The sequence below is a fragment of the Pristiophorus japonicus genome, chromosome 7, assembly GCF_044704955.1.
Source record: "Pristiophorus japonicus isolate sPriJap1 chromosome 7, sPriJap1.hap1, whole genome shotgun sequence".
NCBI lineage: Eukaryota > Metazoa > Chordata > Chondrichthyes > Pristiophoridae > Pristiophorus > Pristiophorus japonicus.
This window is the reverse complement of record NC_091983.1, coordinates 192,051,843-192,067,538: the sequence shown is the minus strand read 5'-3', so window position 1 is coordinate 192,067,538 and position 15,696 is coordinate 192,051,843. Positions and strand designations below refer to the sequence as shown.

At 44.3% G+C, this 15,696-nt stretch overlaps 1 protein-coding gene across 1 annotated transcript in view; it reads left to right on the top strand.

Annotated features, from left to right (window-relative positions):
• Window positions 1–15,696, top strand: part of scml4 (Scm polycomb group protein like 4) — a 218,495-nt gene that overhangs the window by 118,407 nt on the left and 84,392 nt on the right. The window contains exon 7 of the mRNA XM_070884244.1: window positions 10,352–10,552. Coding sequence (XP_070740345.1) covers window positions 10,352–10,552 — 201 coding nt within the window. The remainder of the gene's footprint in view (window positions 1–10,351; window positions 10,553–15,696) is intronic.

The window sequence follows — 15,696 nt, the reverse complement described above, 5'->3', positions numbered from 1 at the left end:
ACTGCCCAGCACGCCCTGCTCAAGGGGGCGACTGTAGACTGGCTCACAGGCCCCTGACAGTGTTGCTGTCGGTCTGGAGTTGTGCAATAGTGGTCTGGATTGACCAACCTCTGCTTTTCCTGACATTGTCTAACATTGCTACGTGACAGCATGGATGAATGCAGGATCTGATCACCCAGTCGGGGATTGCCAGACACAGAATGACAATCCATCACTGCACCATCTGGTGTAAATGTTGTTCAGTTGGAGCTGTCACAGCGTGCCTTTATTCAAAGTTTGTCATTTTTAGTCACAGAAGGAAGCTTTGAGATGCTGGGGGAGTCCAGACCCAGGAGGCCTAACCTTAAAATTAGAGCTCAGCCATTCAAGGGTGATGTCAGGAAGCACTTCTTCACACATAGGTTAGTGGAAATCTGGAACTCTCTCCCTCAAAAAAACATTGACGCTGGAGATCAGTTGAAAATGTCAAAACTGAGCATTAAAAATGTTGTTAGGTAAGGGTATTGAGGGTTACGGAACCAAATGATATAGATCAGCCATGATCTAATTGAATGGCCTACTCCTGTTCCTAGGTTTCTGTGTACCTTCAGATAATTGAACCCAAATGTTATTAATGTTGTTGAAAAGTAAAGCCAGATATATAAAAAATAAACTCTCTTGGTCCTACACCTGTAAAGTGCAGCAACTTTAAATTAATTTCACCACATCCTGATCTACTTCTGTATCGCACTGCCTCTGCCCTTTTATCTGTTCACTATTGGGTAAAACCTTGAGACCAAACTGTTTTAACAAAAACAAGCCAATATGTGTTTACACACAGGAGAGAGAGAGAGACAGGACTACTTGAGAAGTGTTCACCCCGAAGTACATATTGCCACGGTAACAGTCGTTTTGTGAGGCCATCTGAACGGAAGTATTTCAAGTGTCCTCTTGATGTGGCTTAACATTTTCATTGTGACACTTGCTGTCTTGGGGGCTGAAAACAAACTAATGCAGTTTCCCGGGTTACGAATAAATGGAACAAAAAATATATGGTAGAAAGGAGGTGACAAGCTATCCAGATGAAATTTTTGCCCAGTTATACCACAAACATCGGACCAGCAGAAAAGCAGTACAGGGTATTGGGACTAAACCAATCTAACTTTGCCCTGTGAACAGTAAGTGCCATATGATACCACCTTGGAACTGTCTATAACTGCACTCTATCCCATGACGATGACGACGGCAACTATGGTGCCCACTGCTTATAGCAGGCGTGTTGGTGTTGACGCGAGTTGGCCACTATAAGAAGTGGACAATGAAACTGCACCTTTGCTGCGGGTTATTACGACGGCTCTGGTAGGGAGGTACTGAGTGCAGTGTGTGTTAAGGGAACCAGGGAGGCTACAAAAGAAGATCAATGTCTGCAAGAGGGTTAAACGGAGCATCCTGTTGCATCTCTTTCAAGAATGGTGTAGTGAGGGCTCTCCTTCGAGGCAGTGTGTCTGAAGGCTGCAAGGCTTGAATTCAGAAAAGGGCTCACATGGTGTCATGAGCAGCAGGATGTCGTCCAAAATCTTTTCTGGGTTGACTGTTTTGAGACTTGTGGTCCAGGTATGTTATTTGGTATACTTGTACTATGTAATATGACAAGTCTGACTCACCGCTGCTCGAAATAACCAACGCACTTAATGTGTTACAGTGGTGCCTTTGGTATTGAAATCAGTGGAATGGTAAATGGTTTGCCCGATAGAGATGGCTGCCCACGATACGTGTTGATGGTGTGAGCGGTGGGGACTATATTTGCAATTGTAAAGTGTATTTAATATAGATAAATGTCCTGCAGTGCATAACAGACATAAAAATGGATGCCAAGCCCAAGAAACAGATATTCGGAGGAGTGACCAAAAGCTTGGTGAAAGAACAAAAGCAAAATACTGCGGATGCTCGAAATCTGAAAAAAAAAGATGCTGGAAATACTCAGCAGGTTAGGCAGCATCTGTGGAGAGAGAATCAGAGTTAATGTTTCCGGTCGCTGACCCTTTGTCTGACAAAGGGTCATCAACCTAAAATGTTTCTCTCTCCACAAATGCTGCCTGACCTGCTGAGTATTTCCAGCATTTTCTGTTTTTATTTTAGCTTGGTGAAAGAGATGGGTTTTAAGGAGGATCTTGAAGGAGGAGAGGGTGATGGAAAGGTTTAAGGAGAGAATTCCAAAGAGTGGGACCTAGGTGGCTTAAGGCACGGCTGCCAATGGTGGGGCAAAGGGAGGGAGAGGAATGGATAAGTGGCCAGAGAAAATAAAATATATAGTTCAAGTACGGGGTTTATAGTGTAATAGAGAAAGTATTGAGATAGTAAGGGCAATGCCATTGAGGGATTTAAACACAAGGATGAGAATTTTAAATTGAAGGCACTGGGGGACTGGGAGCCAATATAGATCAGCAAGGGCAGGGCTGATGGACAACGGAGCTTTGGACGAGCTGAATTTTACGGCAGACAGAACTTTGAGTTAGTTGAATCTGCAAGTCACAGAGGCATGGATGAGGGTTTCAGTGGTAGATGGGCTGAGATTGAGGTGGAGGTATGCGGTGTTACAGAGGTGGAAGTAGGCCGTCTCTGTGCTGGATAGGTTATGTCGTCAGAAGCTCAGTTTGGAGTCAAATAGGTTGCTTAAATTGTGAGCAGTCTGGTTCAGCCTGCGAGGGAGATATAATGGGTGGTGAGGTTACCGAGTTTGTGGCAGGGGCAGAAGACAATGGGTTTAGGTTTCTCAATGTTTGGCTGTAGGAAATTACAGTTTATCCAAGACTGGATGTCAGACCATCTCCGAAGCAGTGGAGGCATGAAGAATGGTGATGGAACAGTAGAGCGGTGTCATCAGAGTCATGTCTTCAGATGACCTGGGTGAATGATAACGTTGCTGAGGTGGGAAGAGAAGCCATTGGTAAAGGTGCTCTGGTTATGATCAGATAAATAAGAGTGGGATGAAGTGAGGGTAGTTCCACTGAACTGAAGGTTGAGGAAGTCGAGGGGGGATAATGCACCATGGTCACAGAGAATGTCATTTGTGACTTTTGGTGCTGTGAGAGGAGCAGAAACCTGGTCAGAGAGATTCAAACGGAGTTGCAGGAGAGATGAGCATCAATCTGAGAGACATTTTTAAGGACTTTGGAGAAGAAAGGGAGCTTGAAGATGGGGTAATAGTGTTCATGGACAGAAGGGTCGAGGGTGTTTTTGAGAAGGCGGGGAGTGATGATTGTGGTTTAGAATGGGACGGGGATAGTGCCTGAGGAGAGGAAACTATTTACAATGTCAGATAGCATGGAGGTCAGGAAGGAATTTGGTTGGTCAACGGTTTAGTGGAAATGGGGTCAAGGAATTGGGATGTAGGTGCCATGAATGAGATAAGATCTGAGAAGGTATGAGAAATTGGAGAGTTGTGGGTTCAGAGCTAGGGTAGGGAATAGGGTGTGGGGGAGGTTTGGCTTGGTGGGCAAGAGGAAAGTAAATAAGTGGCAGCAACATCTAAACGGATGGTCTATCTTGGTGGCAAAAAATCTGAATTCCTCACATTTGTTGTTAGAGGTAAGGGTGGAAGGGCAGAGGAGAGATGGTTGGTAGTGGAGAAAAAAAAAGTCAGGAATATAGACAGATAATTTGTTTATAAAAGTACCCTTCAGCCGCATAATATAGCCTCTCCCATCAATCTCATGTCATTGATGAGGGTTTATTATGCTGCTGGGGGAGACATTTTTTTAAACAAATTATCGGTATGTCTGGCTGTCCATCTTCCTGTCTCTATTTGACGAAATGTCTGTCCAGCTATTTATCAATTTTGAGAAGCATCTGTCACAATTTATTTTTTAAAAAGTATTAAAAAGAGAAAAATAAAGCTAACGATTTCCTTTATACAAGAGAAAGTTCCCCCCACAACAGAAAATGCCTTCTAATTGACCTCAGGGGCCACTCATAAAAATGGATATAAATAAAACTAGCAATTTCTAGTTGGCTTCTTCTGATCTCTAATTGACGACTTGAAAGCACAGCTGTTTTTCCTTGCAGCTTTAAAGGGACAGTCCATGTTATTCCCCAACTATATTTTCAGAGCAGAATAATACATTGTACATTAGGTGGTAGAATGCTCCAGTCCTTGGGGGGGGGGGGGGGGGGGGGGAAGTATATCCCCGATCCCATTTTGAGCATTGCCATGGGAGATTTGCTAATATTCAAAGACGTGCTCAAAGATAAGTTTCTATAACAATTATAATGAGGAATATGCCTCTTTAAAAAATGGACCCCTGTCAAGGAGAGTGCTGGTCTCCCAGATGTTGCTGTGTTTACAAATCTTGGGCTGGAAATGTGAGGATTTGTTGCATTTTTAAATGAGCCCTGCCTTATGTTGTACACACAGAGACGATGGGGGCTCCCAGTCACAATATAGTAGATTCTATTTATTTTAACTAAAATATTATTTTTCTTATTTATTTACAGACACAAATGTATTTTTCAGAGTAAAGTCATCGTAGGGACTCTTCCTGGAGTATTTCTTTAGCAGTCTTTTAAGAGCTGCTTCATTGCATCTCTAACTCGGCCAGTCTCAGATTCCCCTGAATGACAGGATGTGGTGGTGAGGTTAACGCGTATGTTAGCATAGTTAATGCATATGTCAACATACCCTATGGTGCCTGAAGCGGGGTTAGACTACTGCTGCAGCTTTCTGAGTGCACCCGCATTGATGGTATCAACTCTGGCAGGGTAACAGGTGTATTCTACACCAGAAAAAATGTTAAAACCATTTTTAATGCTTTTAAAACAAAAATTCTAGTTGTCTCCCTATTTCTTCCTTCTCCTCCTGAAGACATGGACTTTTGCTGGAATACAGTTTCACAATGTCACGTGCTCTTCAGTAACCCCCCCCACCAAGTGGTCATTCACATGTTAAACCAGACATTGAGCAGTGGCGACCAATTCAACTCTCCACTTTCCGACTAGAGTCATAGAATTCCAATCAGGAGTGGAAGGCCTGTCTGAATTTCACATTCCCTAGCCTGGGGACATCGTGGCTGATTGTTCAGTGCCCCATTACCACCCCGGTTAAGCTTAGCTAAATCAGCACAGATAAGGATTAAACCTGTTCACTGCCAGTTTATCAACTGTGATATTGGTAGAGCGACAAATGATAAATCCTGTCCTCATGTGACATCTAATTTCAAGATGCCCCCAGGCAGCGATCAAGGGCTGACTTGAGGTCAATTGGAGCATCCACGCTGCTACTCATACTCAAGCCATCTAAGTTAGCACAGAAGAGGGTTTGAGCCTGAGTCTATCCTGATCTTTATGACAGAGCACCACAGCAGACAGTGCGTTTAACTGCGACATTGTTGGAGCGACAGTGATAATTTAATTGGATTACAGAATGTTGTAATTAGCTGCTGTCCGGCTAACAATGTAAATCCAGGAACACTGCACTTTTAAATAGTAACATCTTTCTTCATTAATCTTCTCTTCATTCATTCTCTCCTGAATCGATTGACTGCTTGCTGGAGTACAGCTCCATGGACTCTGGGTGCCTTCTGGTACTGTTATTTTTCATGTGTGGGCCTTCAACACTTTTGAGTGGTGAAAGGTTATTTGACCACAGGGGAAATCACAGATGAGTTTGATCCTGTCCTCACCTGATAGCCATTCATGTACCTCCTGTAGAGGTCCATGGCCAATGATCAACAGCAGAAACCCTGTTTAGTTTTTCCCTCCCTAACCTAAGGACAATTGTAGAATCCCTGCTGCTGCCCCACCTTTTAGTGAATTCAGCACAGACAGGGGATTGACCCTGCGACCTTCCTAATCTCTCTGGCTTGACAGCTCACTCGATAAACTCACTGAAAAGATTGTTTTGCATTAGAATGAATAAAACATCATAGCAGTATTAAGCTTAGTCTCACCTAGATTAAAGATGTCAGTGATGCTCATATAGCCCTCCTCCCTTCATAAGTTCTTCTGAACATCATTGTTATTTGTAAAAGCAAGTTTATAGGATGGTGTGGGCCTGTCTCATCTGTTCAGAAGATGGGGGAAAGGGTGGGATTGTGATCCTTTGCACTTCTGAATTCCACCAGATAGGTATCGTCAGGGATGTATCAGTTGAAATATGTACAAGCATGGTTGTAACCTTGAAGTAGAAAAAGCAAGCTGGCCATTTACCAAGGAAGCCTGTCTGTTAATACTTAAAAATCAAAAAGGGCCATATTACAGCAAAATTCCAAAAGGCAAAGTGTGTTAAAAAGACAAGCCTGAAGGCTCTGTGCCTCAATGCGAGGAGTATTCGTAATAAGGTGGACGAATTAACTGCACAGGCAGCAATTAATGAATATGATATAATTGGCATCACGGAGACATGGCTCCAGGGTGACTAAGACTGGGAACTCATCATCCAGGGGTATTCAACATTCAGGAAGGATAGTCAGAAAGGAAAAGGAGGTGGGGTAGCGTTGCTGGTTGAAGAGGAAATTAACACAATAGTAAGGAAGGACATTAGCTTGGATGATGTGGAATTCGTATGGGTGGAGCTGCGGAATACCAAAGGGCAGAAAACGCTAGTGGGAGTTGTGTACAGACCACCAAATAGTAGTACTGAGGTTGGGGACAGCGCTAAATAAGAAATTAAGGTCGCGTGCAATAAAGGTACAGCAGTTATCATGGGCGATTTTAATCTACATATAGATTGGGCTAACCAAACTAATAGCAATACGGTGGAGGAGGATTTCCTGGAGTGTATTAGGGATGGTTTTCTAGACCAATATGTCGAGGAACCAACTAGAGAGCTGGCCATCCTAGACTGGGTGATGTGTAATGAGAAAGGATTAATTAGCAATCTTGTGCGAGGCCCCTTGGGGAAGAGTGACCAAAATATGGTAGAATTCTTTATTAAGATGGAGAGTGTCACAGTTAATTCAGAGACTAGTGTCCTGAACTTAAGGAAAGGTAACTTCGATGATATGAGGCGTGAATTGGCTAGAATAGACTGGCAAATGATATTTAAAGGATTAACAGTGGATAGACAATGGCAAACATTTAAAGATCACATGGATGAACTTCAACAATTGTATATCCCTGTCTGGAGTAAAAATAAAACTGGGAAGGTGGCTCAACCGTGGCTAACAAGAGAAATTAAAGATAGTGTTAAATCCAAGGAAGAGGCATCTAAATTAGCCAGAAAAAGCAGCAAACCTGAGGACTGGGAGAAATTTAGAATTCAGCAGAGGAGGACAAAGGGTTTAAATTAGATGGGGAAAATAGAGTATGAGAGGAAGCTTGACGGGAACATAAACACTGACTGCAAAAGCTTCTATAGATATATGAAGAGAAAAAGATTAGTGAAGACAAACGTAGGTCACTTGCAGTCAGATTCAGGTGAATTTATAATGGGAAACAAAGAAATGGCAGACCAGTTGAACAAATACTTTGGTTCTGTATTCACGAAGGAAAACACAAATAACCTTCCAGAAGTACTAGGGGACCGAGGGTCTAGTGAGAAGGAGGAACTGAAGGATATCCTTATTGGGTGGGAAATTGTGTTAGAGAAATTGATGGGATTGAAGGCCGATAAATCCCCGGGACCTGATAGTCTACATCCCAGAGTACTTAAGGAAGTGGCCATGGAAATAGTGGATGCATTAGTGATCATTTTCCAACAGTCTATCAACTCCAGATCAGATCCTATGGACTGGAAGGTAACTAATGTAACACCACTTTTTAAAAAAGGAGGAAGGGAGAAAACGGGTAATTATAGAATGGTCAGCCTGACATCAGTAGTGGGGAAAATGTTGGAATCAATTATTAAAGATGAAATAGCAGCGTATTTGGAAAGCAGTGACAGGATCGGTCCAAGTCAGCATGGATTTATGAAAGGGAAATCATGCTTGACAAATCTTCTGGAATTTTTTGAGGATGTAACTAGTAGAGTGCACAAGGGAGAACCAGTGGATGTGGTGTATTTGGACTTTCAAAAGGCTTTTGACAAGGTTCCAAGCAAGAGATTGGTGTGCTAAATTAAAGCACATGGTATTGGGGGTAATGTACTGATGTGGATAGAGAACTGGTTGGCAGACAGGAAGCAGAGAGTCGGGATAAACGGGTCCTTTTCAGAATGGCTGGCAGTGACTAGTGGGATGCCGCAGGGCTCAGTGCTGGGACCCCAGCTCTTTACAATATACGTTAATAATTTAGATGAAGAAATTGAGTGTAATATCACCAGGTTTGCAGATGACATTAAACTGGGTGGCGGTGTGAGCTGTGAGGAGGACGCTAAGAGGCTGCAGGGTGACTTGGACAGTTAGGTGAGTGGGCAAATGCATGGCAGATGCAGTATAATGTGGATAAATGTGAGGTTATCCACTTTGGTGGCAAAAACACGAAGGCAGAATATTATCTGAATGGTGGCAGATTAGAAAAAGGAGAGGTGCGACGAGACCGGGGTGTCATGGTTCATCAGTCATTGAAAGTTGACATGCAGGTACAGCAGGCGGTGAGGAAGGCAAATGGTATGTTGGCCTTCATAGCTAGGGGATTTGAGTATAGGAGCAGGGAGGTCTTACTGCAGTTGTACAGGGCCTTGGTGTGGCCTCACCTGGAATATTGTGTTCAGTTTTGGTCTCCTAATCTGAGAAAGGATGTTCTTGCTATTGAGGGAGTGCAGTGAAGGTTCACCAGACTGATTCCTGGGATGGCTGGACTGACATATGAGGAGAGACTGGATCAACTGGGCCTTTATACACTGGAGTTTAGAAGGATGAGAAGGGATCTCATAGAAACATATAAGATTCTGACGGGACTGGACAGGTTAGATGCGGGAAGAATGTTCCCGATGTTGGGGAAGTCCAGAACCAGGGGACACAGTCTTAGGATAAGGGGTAGGTCATTTAGGACCGAGATGAGGAGAAACTTCTTCACCCAGAGAGTGGTGAACCTGTGGAATTCTCTACCACAGAAAGTTGTTGAGGCCAATTCACTAAATATATTCAAAAAGGAGTTAGATGTAGTCCTTACTACTAGGGGGGGATCAAGGGGTATGGCAAGAAAGCAGGAATGGGGTACTGAAGTTGCATGTTCAGCCATGAACTCATTGAATGGCGGTGCAGGCGCGAAGGAGCCACAGATATTGAAAGCATTACCAGACCACACGCAAGATGTTTACTTATTTCAAAATGTCAGATAACACTGTGTTAGTCAACACTCTAGTTGATCCCAGCTTTGTTTAAAAGCTTTGATTCTCAGAAACAAAATCAATGCTTAGATAAAAAGTGAAAACTATTGATATAGCTTTACACATTTATAATTTATTACCAGTGCCTCAACAACAAGACTTTACTTTATGGATAGTCCTTGTGTGCGTAAATCTTGAATACATGATAAGAACATAAGAAATCTTCAGAATTGGAAAAGACCATTAGACCCAAGAAGCCTCCTCTTTCAAGGCCAACCTCACCTTCCCATCACTCATCAAATTCCTCAAGCCCTTCTCTTTATCAGGAAAGCATTCAATTGTCTCTTGAACCAATTGATACCATCCACTTCCCTGGTAACTTATTCCATGACTCTCATGACCTTTGGAAGGAAATGTTTTGCCTGACTTCCCTTCTTACTTCTGACGACTTCATTTTTGATCAGTGAACCTTTCCCTATAACAGTTTGTGTGGGTCCATTTTAATTCCCATTGCAATCTGAAAATCTTCACCTTGATCAACTCTATGTTTTTTCTTTTCCAAAGAAAATAAGAGCATAAGAAATAGGAGCAGGAGCAGGCCATTTGGCCCCTTGAGCCTGCTCCGCCATTCAATAAGATCATGGTTGATCTTCTCCCTCAACTACCTGCACTATTCCCATATCCCTTAATTCCCTTTGTTCCCAAAAATAAACCCAACTTCCTCACAAAGCATTTTAAGGGGAGGGGCAGTAGGGAGGAAGGGGGATTGGGGGGTGGGGGGGAGCGGGAACAGGGGTGGGGGGGGGGCGGCAGGGCAGAATTCCTTGTTGACTTTTGAATCAATGTTATCAATTATATTTGGGAAGACTTCCCCTTGTGTTCACTATTTCATTGCAAATACTGAACAGGGGAAATCTTCGGGAACACATTTGAGTTATTGCTACACTACAAGCACCAGGGCAATTCTTATTTCACAGTGTTAATTTCACTTTCCGAAGCTAAAGGTGGAAAATTCTGCTAGATATGCTCATTACATAGAGTGTTGAAAGCAATTGAATAACAATTTCTTAAGAGAAACAACCAAGTTGGATTTTTATTTGAGCTAGTTGGTGCATTGTCATAAGCCGCCACATTTCCTTGACATGTCTGATCTTCCTTTTTTTGTAGTTTGCATTTATGTCAACAAGCATGCCTGTGCCGGCCCACATCTCGACAAAAAGAAGTTGCAGCAGCTACCAGATCATTTTGGACCTGCCAGAGCATCCATGGTCCTGCAGCAGGCTGTCCAAGCATGCATTGACTGTGCCTATCAGCAAAAGGCAGTCTTCTCGTGTCTCAAGCAAGGGCATGGCGGAGAGCTGATATCAGGTATGCGATTAAATGTGCTCAAAATAATTTACGCAAGCTCGTAACAAATGCAAAGTATTTTTGGTAAAAGCGAATCGCTCTGACCGTCTAAAAACGACGACAGACTATTATGTGGGTTTAGTAGGGATTGCACAGAGATCAGTATTCACTTATCTGCAGGAGCAGCAGCAGCAGCCAAGTGATCTGTTTTGCTGAAACCTATTTGTGTCTTTAAATAAGTCATTGTATCAGTAAAGGTAGAATTTTATGCACGTTATCTGTGCAGACATACAATAGCTGGTCCCAAAGATTGCAGAGATGCTTTAAAACAAGGAAATAATTCAATTGAGCATAGAATCATAGAATGGTTACAGCATAGAAGGTCATTCGGCCCGTCGAGCTCATGTCAGTTCTCAGCTAGTCCCACTCCGCTGCCCTTTCCCTGTAGCCCTGTGAATTATTTTCCTTCACATAATTATCCACTTCCCTTTTGAAAGATAAGATTGAGTCTGCCTCCACCTTTAGCACGTTGGCAAAATATGACAGAAATCTGAGCAACTGAGATATGTTGATCGTAATGGGCGAAATGAAAAAAATCTTCAAACAGTTGTTTTACCAACTAAAATTGTGCATTTTTTGGAAGAAAGCTATATTTACAAGATAAAAGCACTTTCTAACAAATGTAAATTAACAGATATTTTCAAAGGGATGGCACGGTGGCATGTTGACATTTCAATGCATTGGGTCACTGTGCATCTATGCAGTAAATGATGTGTAGTAAAGGGTTGGGGGTTGATACCAAGAAGGGCCAGGCATTGTCATTCAGGAATTGCAGGGATGCCAGAGGTCAAGTCAACACAGGCTTCCTACAAGTCAACTTGCGAGCGTGGCATTGGCAGAAGCCTAGGCCCAGCTCACCAGTCAGCTTCCTCAGCCAGCGAATGGTGCGTGTCACAGGGAGCCCTAAAGGGGATCTAGTTATATTTTCGGTGTTGTATGGATTGTTTACAAGAGTAGATTCAATTGGCGTAATTTTTCCCAAGTCCGTTTTCTGGCGTATTGCCAGAGTTATGCCCGTTTTTCTAGGCCAGAAATGTGCCAGAAATATTTTGCCAAAGTTTCCCCGCTGAATAGTTCAAATTTGGCGGAGGGGTTGATGTTATTTCAATGGACGCGCATGGGCAGTACAGCTCCGGGTTGGCAGTCGGCCATTTTTAAAGAGCCAGTTGTGTGCGAAGGAGTGCTGTGAGAGAGTATTGGAAAAATCGGATCTGCAGCAATATACAATGCAACACGGTGCAAGGACCAAGAATTTCTTACAGGATGAAGTGGAGGTACTAGTTACTGTGATTGAGACCAGATGGCAGGAGCTGGACACCAGCAGAGGTCACATAAAAGTTCCACCCAAAGAAATGAAGAAACGCTGGAACCAAGTTGCAGAAGATTACTGTGCAATAGTGACCACCACGAGATCTGGAGGACAGTGTAAAAAGAAATGGCAGGACCTTGGTCAAGTAGTTAGTGTAAGTAGTATTTTCATTTATTCAATGGAATTGCAATTGTAAATGTGACCAGCTGTATATATCGCACTCAGAAGAAAGACACTCTCTCTGAAAAGTTGCATTTTCATCTTTGCAGAGGAAGGTGGCACATAATAAAAGGAAAAGAACTCGAACAGGAGGAGGCCTGGCAAATCTGCAGCCACTGACACCATTGGAAGAGAGGGTCGCTGCTTTGATGGGTCCTGCCTGGAGAAAAGTAACCACCACTGCACAAGCTGGGCCCACACTCGAGGGAGAGGGTAAGTCCTGCAAATTCCACAGTCTGGCTTTGCTAAATGTTAAGTACTGCGCGGGCTAGTCGTGCTTCGATTCATGGGGATGTCTCTATCAGCTACGCTTTGGTTGATGCAATGTGCTATCATTCATCGTGGTACTTCAAATCAGCCTGCTGCCTGCGCTGTGTGAGCCTACTCATGCCACCCACCCTGCTCCCTCTCCTGCTAACCATTTGTCTGTGTTCTGTTATATTTTGCAGAAATTGGGGCTGACCCTGATGATGCAGAAGAAAATTTAGATGAGGACGAGCCAGAAGAGAACATCTTCCAATCCCACCCTCTAGACCAAGAGCATGGGTGTGAAGGGGAGGGGAGGGGATGGAGATGGATGGAGCCCGCACTGTTTTACTGACTTTGGTGGAGATGCAGGTGCCGCCCATTGAGGTGCCAGCCCCTTCCGTGACAAGTGGTTTGAGTGTTGGTGGGACATTCCATGGTTTTTCTAACGTCCGAGGCTGCGGGTCCCAGTGGTGGGGTGCAGCGAGGCACAACCAGGACCCCACCTTCCGAGGCTGTGGGTTCCAGTGTGGGGCGCAGCGAGGCACACCCATGGGGAGGAGGGGCAGGAAAGCTCGACTGCGCACTCCTGAAATGCAGGATCTAACAGATATGGTTCAGATGGTGGCAATGAGTGAGGAGAGCATTGAGCTTACATGATCACTCCTGGACACCATCAGTGGGGTGGGTGATGAGGTAGTGGGACTGTCGGGAGAAGTAACAACAATCTCACAAGAAATGGGAACGATGTCCGGGACTATGAGTGAGGGAATATCTCAGTCAGCTGAAACCCTCAGTGAACATCAGGGAGGGAATGTCAGAGATGGTGCAAATACTATCACTGAACATGAGGGAGGGAATGTCACAGGTAGTTGAGACAGTTTTGCTCAACATGAGGGAAGGAATGTTGCAGGTCATTGAGACACTGTCAGGGTGCATGAGGGACGGCATGTCAGAGTTAGCTGCTGCAATAAGGGAATATTCCCAGACCCCGCGCCCATTGACAGAATCAACTGCCACTCCCACTCCAATCCCCATACCAGCCTCTGAAGAGGCCCAAGCCCGCGCTCTCCACATTGCCACCTGGGTCTTCCACATTGCCGCCTGCCCCCCCCCAACAGGTGCGTACTACCCGAGATCTTAGAAAGAATAAGCTTGCTACCAACCCCAGAAACACTGCGCCACCGCCTGAGGGCAGGAATGGTGGAGTCACCAAGAACAAGCGCAGCGGGCGGTCTTAGAATAAGGTGGAGAAGAGATGGGTGCAGCCTTTCTTTGCTGCTGCTGATATTGTTGCTGTTGTAACTGTTGTTCCCAAATTAAAAGATTTTTGTAAGTTATGTAAATTTACAAGTTTAAAAGTTAGTAAGTGATCTTAGAGTTTGTAAGTGATCTTAAAGTTTGTAAGTGATCGTAACTGAAAACTTTAAAGTTTGATACAAGAATAATTTTATTAAAGTTAAGTACAAAGACCTGTTTGTTAAACTTTTGAATAAAATATATTTTACGTTAAATCTGAATAATTTTCGTTATTTGTTCCATTCTTAACACAACTTTTTGAACTCAGGAAGAATCATTTCCATTATTTGTTGCATTAACACAACATAACATTACAGAACAGATCCAAACAGTAAACATGGTCCATGTGGAATAGTTGTCGCTGAGCCTTCAGTCAGCAAAGTGTTCATTGATGAGCTGCTGGCGCAAGGCTCGAACAATCGTTAAAGGGGCACAATGGCCCACCCTCCTCCGCCATCGTGCTTCGGGTTCAGGTACTTGCATGGCTTCCTCGTCCTCATCCTCATCCTCCTGCTCATCATCTGCATCTTCCTCATCATTATCATCAGTCACTCTCACCACAGGTGGATCTTCTCCTACCAGCTGTGCTGTCTCATGATGGCAAAGTTATGCAGCATGCAGCACACAACAGTGAACTGACCGACAATCTCAGGGGAGTATAGCAAGTAGCCTCCAGAATGATCCAGGCATCAGAAACGCTGTTTCAAGATGCCAATGGTCCTCTCTATGATGCTGCGCATCGCAATGTGCGACATGTTGTATTCACGGTCAGCTTCCATCTGGGTTACAAGTGGGGGCATCATGAGCCAGGTGGCAAGGCCGTACCCTTTGTCTCCCAGTAGCTAGCTCTGCCCTTCTGGCTGCTGCTGAAACATGGCAGATGCGTAGGATGGACACATCATGGGTGCTCCCAGGTTATCTTGCATCAACTGACATGATGCGATGCATGTCGTCACACATGAGCTGTACATTAATGGAGTGGAAGCCTTTTCTATTCCTGTACATCTCGGAATTCTCCAAAGGTGCTCGCAAGGCGATGTGGCTTACAATCAATGCAGCCCTGTACCTTTGGGAAAACCAACAATCCTGGAGAAGCCCACAACACTGTTACACATTGCTTGGGCGGTCATGGGGAACTTTATGTAGTCATTCCTCTGTGCATATACTGCAGCTGTCACCTGCCAAATGCAGACATGTGTTGCATGTTGAGAGATGGCCCACCCATCCACAGTTGCAGCTTGAAACGATCCGGAGACATAGAATGAAAGTGCAACTGCAACCTTCACTTCAACTGACACAGTAGTCCTCCTGACACTTCTAGGTTGCAGGTCTGCTTTCACCAACTCACAGATCTCACTTACAACTTCTTTGCAGAAATGCAGCCTTCTGACACAGTCTGCATCACTCGGGTGTCTGTCTTGATATTCCCGACGTGGGTAAGGCCTCCTGCCCAGTACCCTACGAGCTCTGATGTTTCTCATGCAATGGCATAGAATCAATTGTCTCCTACGTTGTACCATCATGCAGAAGGCTCGAACGAGGTCAGTATTGCCCCCATAGTTAAATTTTACCTTTGCAAGAAGTTCAAAATGGCAGGAAGGCAGGCAGGACAGGTTCTTTGTTCTCTTTCCCCAAGGTCTGTATGGATGGACCACACCCAGGTCTTGTGACTTCTCCTTACTCTTTTCCCCCCAAAAATAATTGCAGTCTTGTGACTTCTCCCCCAACTAATTGCAGTCTTGAGCCTAGTGCAGCAGCCTTCCGATCGCCACCTCCCTCCCCCCCGCCCCCCCTTGTTTTCCAGCCGATCCCGTGTGTCCGGGCGCGGGATCGATTCTGACGGCCGACGCTACGATTCCCCTCCAGCCCTGCTTGAAAACGTTTGGTGGTGGCGTCCGAGTAAAAAAAGCATGAAAACTTCAGAAATCCAAGAAACTTTCATTTCTCCGTTGAAAGGTTAAAAAAAAAGTTGAACTTTATTATGGATATTTCAAGTGCTAGAGACACCCTCCACAAACTTTGATGAGAAACA